Source organism: Etheostoma spectabile, chromosome 3 (genome assembly GCF_008692095.1).
Source record: "Etheostoma spectabile isolate EspeVRDwgs_2016 chromosome 3, UIUC_Espe_1.0, whole genome shotgun sequence".
NCBI lineage: Eukaryota > Metazoa > Chordata > Actinopteri > Perciformes > Percidae > Etheostoma > Etheostoma spectabile.
In genome coordinates this window covers 10211425-10219223 of record NC_045735.1, presented here as the reverse complement: position 1 = coordinate 10219223, position 7799 = coordinate 10211425, and the positions used below count along the sequence as shown (strand labels likewise).

Below are 7799 nucleotides of genomic sequence, written 5' to 3'. Positions count from 1 at the left end.
ATACCTTCAAGTAAAGTGTAACCCATTTATGTTTTTTGTGTTTTGGATGACGTAATTGAGCTGTTTTCCTAAACTGGATTATTATTTTGAATGAGAACACACTAAAATCAAGTTTGGGGAGTTTTGGAGCGTTTGCAAGTGCAAAAGGATCTTTATATCAATCTGTTTGGCTGTGGAGTTATCAGTGCATTGGGATATTTGGTTGGGGGAAGATGAGAGGAAAGTGTGTTTTGGTGTGTGTTTGCTTTGTGCATAGGTTTTTGTCATCTGCTTCCCTGTGTTGTTGGTTGAAGGTGTTTGCTCATTTGAGAGTCTGCAAGTCTATACTATGTCCAGACTAATCCTTCCTCACTATAGCTGTCCCAAATCAGGCTCTGAATCCTCCAAAGTCTGCATTTCTGGACTAAATATTTTATAACAGCCAGACAAAGCCTGAACCATTTAAAAATATTATTCCCCAATAAATAGTCTCCAAATTTGTGCAAGAAACCCACATGTCTAAATTTGGAAGACATTTGAGGTCTTGGAGTTACACGTGGAAATTATATTGATTGTGATGATGATCTAAACCATCTGATTTGGTTTAGCCTGTCCTCAGATCCTTTACAGCCTAACAGTTGGCTGCAACTTTTGGATGATTCAGCCCCTGATTTAAGATACAGATTTTGTGTCTTCATGACAACCGCAGCTTCCCATCAATACTTACCACTCGGATTTCCTACCACACCACCTTATGTAGAGGGGCAACTACATAAAGCACACCTATCCAGACCTAGGTGGTGTTTGGTCCTTAAAGAGAAGGTCAAGATTCATCTGCTACGGTTCCCCCTGCCAGGGCTCCATCAATTATTCATCCAGCACCTGTTTTTATTGTTAAATAAAGACTGCTTCTCACTAGACTTCTCTTCTTTGCAATGTGCAGTGCATTCATATTTAAGTAGTTTCCAGATTTCCAACCAAAAAAACCTAAAAAAATCCAGATGTAAGTTCCCTGTGGAATCACAGATTTGATGTAAATCTGCACTAGGGCTGCAGCGATTATTTTAATGATCAAATATTCTACAGATTATTCCATTGATCAATCGGATAAGAAATGCTTTTCCTTTATAGTAAAAAGCAATAGTAACTAATACAAAAGAGAGGTTTCCTTACGTTAAAAACAGTAAGCGGTAGGAGGAATCGTTTCAGCCCTAATCTTCACCAATGCTTATATTTCTGTATCTTTGTTCAAAAACATGACGTTTATCAGATGCTGTTGTTGAATCAAGAACTTTGTAAACAAATTAGGTAGCACTGAAATTAAGCAAATAATGCCCAACACGAATGAATCAAAGTACAATTAGAGCATGTTTCATTTCAGGAGAAGCTTAATTTGAAATTGGTAGCACAAACTTTGGAGGCTCTGCTGAACTGTGCTGAACACTTTACCTGTCAAATTGGAGGAAGGGGGTGGGGGGGTAAGAAGGAGGGAGGGAAACAAGAGGCTAAGCCTTGTGGGAGACAATTTGAATCTCGACAATTAGTCTCTGCTGTCGCTCAGTTTGATCTCACACTGTGAAAAATGTTGTCGGGAGCTTTAATTGTGTAAAGAGCACATTTTGGAATGCTAATTAGAAATCCGCTGCACTCATTTTTCAGGGTTAAATCATACATTCAGAAGTGAGGATGATGCTATGATGGCAAGCATTTATCACAGACACATCATTATACGTGGTGACAAATCAGTTTACATGTGGGCAGACTTCCCTCTTTGACTGCATGACAAAAAAATGACGAGGACAAACTGCAAGGGTTGCAAACACTAACAACTGTTAATCATTTTTACTCCCGCGCCTGAGTTGTCCTGATCTTGCCGTGCCTCTTATGGTGCACATAATGAAAAGAATGGAGCCGTCAGTCATATTGCCTCTCTAAATAGCATTTTCTGCTTTATTAGTCATACTTAATGGTGTTGAAGGGGCCGTGAGTGATGCAGAATCCCTTTGTTCAAAGCCCCTCTCTTACTGTGAACGGTTCTTGATCGAAAAAAGATTCCCTGACAATTGAGGCTGAATGTGTTTTACACGCTGGGCTTACTTTCCCTATTTTAGAGGGGAATTGTGCATGCTCTTGTCAAAAAGATAGATGGCATGAGAAAGAAAATAAAAGAGGTGGAGACAGTGTGCATTGCGCCACAGCAGGCAGCTAGTTGGACCAAGACATAAAATCCCATTCATTTTAGATGGACAGCTCCTTTGATATTTTATCAAAGTGAAGAAAAAGAATAAAAAAAGTGATGCATCATCAATCCATCCTCCCACCTACATGGTATGAAAGCAAAATGGAAACCAATTATAAATATCCATCAGAGCCTAAAATGAATCCTAGATGTTTACAGAGTGTTAGTCACGTATGCCGCAAACAGTTTTACGCCTCTACATGTGAGAAATACCTTAAATACTGAGTAACGCATGTCACCTGCACTGATTGCTAAACAAGGTAAAAAACAATAACTTAAAAAAGTAAAGAGTAAGACGGAGGAGAAAGACACTGAAAATATTAAAGAGAGAGACGGAGAGGGAGAGGAGGTATGCTTACGCTGGATGTCAATTGTGACACTGGTCTCCTTTCCATTGGTGACTGCTTTGTTGGAGGCCTTACAGATGATCTGCTGACCTGTCTCAATGTTGGTAGGTGATAGGTAGAGCGTGCTCACAGTGCTTTCTCTCCTGCCATCCCGGAGCAAGGTCTGCAAAGAGTGTAGAAATTCAGAAAAGTTGAAAGTAACAACACAGGCAATTGTGTGGATGAAATGTTCAATGTTTCTAAATCTATACCATGTGGTTGGCTGGTCTGATAGATCACCTTGCTTCAACCCTAGATTTTGATTGGCATAATCAATGAACAGAGTCTCCAACTACTTTGAATTTGGGCAGTAAACTCAACATGCGGTCTACCCACAATTTGGAGTCAAATATTGGTTTGCATCTTCAATAGATCAAATTTGGGATTCTAAACTGCTTAAATGATACACAAACAGAGAAGATAGATGGAACAAACCGTTCAGCAGATAAGCTTTGATGGAGCATGTGTAAAACTAGGAAGAAACAACAACAAAACAGCAGCAAATTCATGAATCGCACATCTTGTCCCTCAGGGGACCACAGGCAAACCCTCAGAACACTCTAGCCTGTAGTTTTACTGCAAAGCTGATTGAAAAAAATAAAAAGTAGAAATATGTGTTTTGAGCCTCTTTTGTGTCTGGAGAGCTGCGCTCTAGTGCATGGCTTATCATACTCCACAAAGGAAATCAATCTTCTTTTCAGTGTTCATCCTCTGAGCCCTACATTGTGGAAGCCATCTGGAATCGCTTGGTAGCGCTTACTCTGCCCAAAATGTCTGGGGAGGGCTCCAGGAGTCTATGTTAACCAGTGCGGGGCAGAACAAAGTCACTGACTAGAACAAATTGCGTAGGCAACAGGGCACAGTGTGGTCAACCACAAAGTCAAGATGCATTTCCCTGCCATCTCTTTACAGAAGGCTCACTGTTGCTTTGTGTTTTTGAAGAAATCAAAGCCGTGTTATAGTGAAGTACATCAAACATGTTCTTGATAAAGAAACGTAGCTGCTGTTTTGGACCAGAGGGAACTCACGGTGGGCTTGCCTTTAGATTAGCTTCACAAATATATGGATCGCTTCTTGGACATTTCCTTTATTTGGATTCTCAAAACACACAATAAAGCAAGAAAAAGATGTACATGTATGTAAATGAACATGTATAAAATTAAAACTTTGGAAAGGCACAACAGGTAAGTTGAGATGTGTTCTCATAAAGTTCAAGAAAGCTAAGCAGCATAATATATTTCAACTTCTATAACCACTACCCATTTAATCATTAGTCAAAGTGTGGTTCATTGTCAATTTACAAACCAGTGGTAATGATCTTTTCATTTCTCTACTTTAATGCAAAGCTTTCTTTTAATTAAAACTGTAATAGAACTACATGCCCATCTCTTAAGTATATAACCTTCTGAATAATATAATTAAAATGTCATGTACATGTAAAACCAGACGTCATGACATTTCAAAGAGAAATCTTTTAATCTAACCACTTCAGAGTTCAAGTTCTTCCGACACAGTAGAATGTCTGTAGAATTGGATTGAGGATAATAAAATATTTTTCTGCATACAGTATTAGTAAGCATTTCATTAGTATAAGGATATTACAGATGCCATCCATGTTTCTGTGAAACACATTTGTATGTGAACAACCATGAAGGAGAAATTCATAGTGCCTGAGTCACTTGCAGAGCACATTAGCTGTCAGATGTGGGATATGTCAATGTAATATCCTTTCTGACACAATCAAGATTGTTTCCCTCGTTGCTCTGGACCTGTCTGAAGTCATTAATCTTAAAAAGGGGGTTAGCTGGCTGCTGCATTGAATTCAACACCATGCCACATTACAAATTGATACATTTTTATATCGCTGCCTGGAGCCTATATGAAGAATACTTTTAACAATGCTGGGAGAAGTGCAAAAGTAACAAAAATAAAGTGCAAAAGTAAAAGATTCAGATGGAAAGGGTTACAGGTATATTTAAAGCTTTATCTGGTGATTTCTAACCACTAGAAGGTAAAGCCGACCAAATACACAGCAATATACCAAATGATTGCTTATCAAGTTGATTAAATATTAGCAGCAACAGGGGCTTCCTACTGGTTCTCTCTTTTTGACAACCTGTTAAATTCAGATTTGATGTGTACTGGATTTTAGTCTTGGTATGGGATGTGCTTGTTACATTATCTCTCTGCCATTTACCAAATTTTGCATTTTGTTGTGGGGGTATTATGTGTCAGTGTAGCTTTTATTTTGAGATGATTGTATTTTCTCTTACAAAAAAGCACCACAGCTACCAGAGCATAACAGTAGTTGACCTAGCTTGATTTAAAAAAGCTGCAACTGCCAAGCCAAATGTTAATTTAACAGGAAGGTGACCTGTCAGTAGATGACCAGACAGTGGCTTCAAAAAGCCTATCTATCTGGATTATCTACTAATTAAAAAAACAGCTGAACCAAATGGCTTATCCACTAAATAAAACTTGGTGTGCTGCCAGCCAAGCTTATTTACGGTTAGCCCTAAACCGACACTGTGTTTACTTTGAACCTCTATTCTACTCGCAGACCTATTTTAACGGTGTTGTTAATCCATGAATGAAATTTTAAAATGTATTTTGCATATTCCAAATGTACCAATAACACTAAATTTTAAGTTTTCTATGTTTATGTTTTTGGATGTTTAATTTGTACAAAAAAAAATGTAAGGCAAACTTTTTGCAAGATTGTTTAAGGATATTTAGTAATCATGAAGGCCAATGGGTTTATTAATAATATTTGGATTTCATTTCCATTCTGTAAGTATTTTCATAATTCTAGATGTGCTAAATTCACCAGAATTACAAAGAACTCACCGCAGAAAATCTCAGGACTGTCTTCAAAAGCACACTATATTTAAACGTCTTTAATGTGGTACCGATTATCACCAGTGGACAGTTAGAGGGGGAATGCCATCCCCCTTGTTAACAAAATGAACCAAAATGCATGCCCATTGTTAACCTGCCATCGCCCCTCTCCATCACCTTGAGTAGCAGAGAGAGAAAGAGAGCAGAAAGGGGGGGTTATTTAGTTGAAAATGTCAGTCGGTCTGACTCATTGATCCTTTATTTGACTGAGGTTTGTACAATTTAGAATCTATAGCCCCGGCCATGGCTCTGAAATATCATTAGCATACTTCTGCTGGGTATTGACATCGGGCTCTCAGTGGTGCTGACAGACAAAGATGGATTTCTAATTGTGACTTTTTTTCTGAGTTCCACTCCCTTTTGTCAATTTCGCCTTGGATCAATAATATATAGCTGTATAGCTAGAGGGAGGGGGGTTTATGGCGGTTCACTAGTCTTGGGTGGAACCAGGCTGTCCCATCGGTTAGAAATACTTGCTAAATCACCCAATGATTATCGTATTATTTTTGGTGGCAGCAATTGTGGATTTGCTAGTTACTATATAAAAATCACATATGATTAAATTACAAAAATAAATTCAACAACAATAACACAATAAAAAATAAAAATAGTAAGTTATCAGTCAGCAACTTTGCACCATATGCCTATGTCTCGTAAGATTTTGTATATTATATATTGTATAAATAGAATAGATAGTACATACTGAAAGATAGTAAGATATAGTACACTGTCATACTAATTTTTAGTAAAATACTACATTCTACTACTCTACATTAAAACACATTTGCTGGATGTGGCTGTAATGTCTTCAGTCCAATAAAGCACTGTAAGAAAGGTAATGTCTTGACGGATGTGTTTGAGATAACGCTTATTTTTATATAAAGATTAATACTGACCAAGGTTTTACAGGATGAAGAGGAAGGAAAACTACCCCAGGGATGGTGTTGAATTCAAGTAAGCAAAAGTGAATGTTTAATAAATCACTAAAATTATGGTAACCCATCCACAGTCCTTTGATTTGATATCAAATGTCTCTCTAGGTTTTATTCAATCTGTCATTTTTAATTCTGGACCACCCAAGGGTTTTTTATTCAAACAGCTGATTGCTTTACCATTATGTATTCCTCAATGTAGAGGAAAAAATGTACTTCTTTATACCATTATGCTCATTTTCAGATTCATAATTCCAGTTGCAGACAGGGGCAAATGCCCTGCAACTTAAGAAAACACATGCAAATAGACAAAACACAAGAACATTGAGAAAACAACTTCATTAATTTGACAATGCATGCGCAGCATTCAGCAAACATGCTGCAAATGCATAAATGTGTTGCACATATAGATGCAAACGATGCAAAAAGAAAAGCAGACGAACCCCAAAAGCAGATGCAACAAAAAACGCTGCATCCAGTTTACACAACATAAGTTCTCAAGGCCTCTAGGGGGAGCGCTAAGTGGAACAGCTGGATTTTCGACCCCACTGCCTTTTGTTAGTGTCGGGTATGGCTGCAGCCTTGAGACCTCCCGTTTCATGTCTCCCGTCCATAGACTGTAAATTCAATTAATATTATTATTAATATAATATATTAATAATAAACAGTCTATGCTCCCGTCTCATGCCCTCCTGGCTGCTGCAGTCCCCGAGCTTTGACTTTTCAAAATAAAAGCTTGTATCTGGTCCGCTATGTCTTGTACTTTGGTGTTTTGGATGTTTTTGAACTAAACAGTACGGCAATCGTGCTAATGAATACAAAAACATTTTCAGCAGTTTTTTTACTTACAACTTGATGGAGTTAGCAGTTTTGTGTTTATATGTGCGGGGGGGATTTATTCAGTTTGATAAATCCCACAGTCTCTACAAAGCTATAGCTCAAATTGGCTAGCTGACTAAACAGGGAGTTTTTTTTTGTATTTCAAGAGCAAATTGCTCCACAACATGAATACAGATTGATCATTTATTTTGTTGGTAGCCGTTGTTGTATAATCACAACGTTACACTTGAGGAGGCCTACACTTTAGTGATGTGCCTTTTGGACCTCGAAATTAAACCCTCTCATTTAATATGGCTTAAACAAACTTCAACGTTAAACGCTGATGCAGTTTTAAATGTTTTATTAACACAAGTTTACAGACACGTCTCTGCTGATTGAGTATCACCTGTGACCTGAGCCAATAAACTAGAGGCCCAAGCACCAAACGAGAGAAAACAGTCTATGATCTCAAAGCAGCTGCACACCGTTTCACACCGTTGTGAGATTGAATGTGTCCGTCCTCTCTCTCTCTCTCTCTCTCTCTCG

General features: G+C 38.0%; 1 protein-coding gene across 12 annotated transcripts in view; it reads right to left on the bottom strand.

Moving 5' to 3' along the window:
* Positions 1-7799, bottom strand: part of kirrel3b (kirre like nephrin family adhesion molecule 3b) — a 164527-nt gene that overhangs the window by 39768 nt on the left and 116960 nt on the right. For all 12 annotated transcript variants that reach the window (XM_032509643.1, XM_032509644.1, XM_032509651.1 and 9 more), the window contains exon 5: positions 2578-2728. In XM_032509643.1, coding sequence (XP_032365534.1) covers positions 2578-2728 — 151 coding nt within the window. The remainder of the gene's footprint in view (positions 1-2577; positions 2729-7799) is intronic.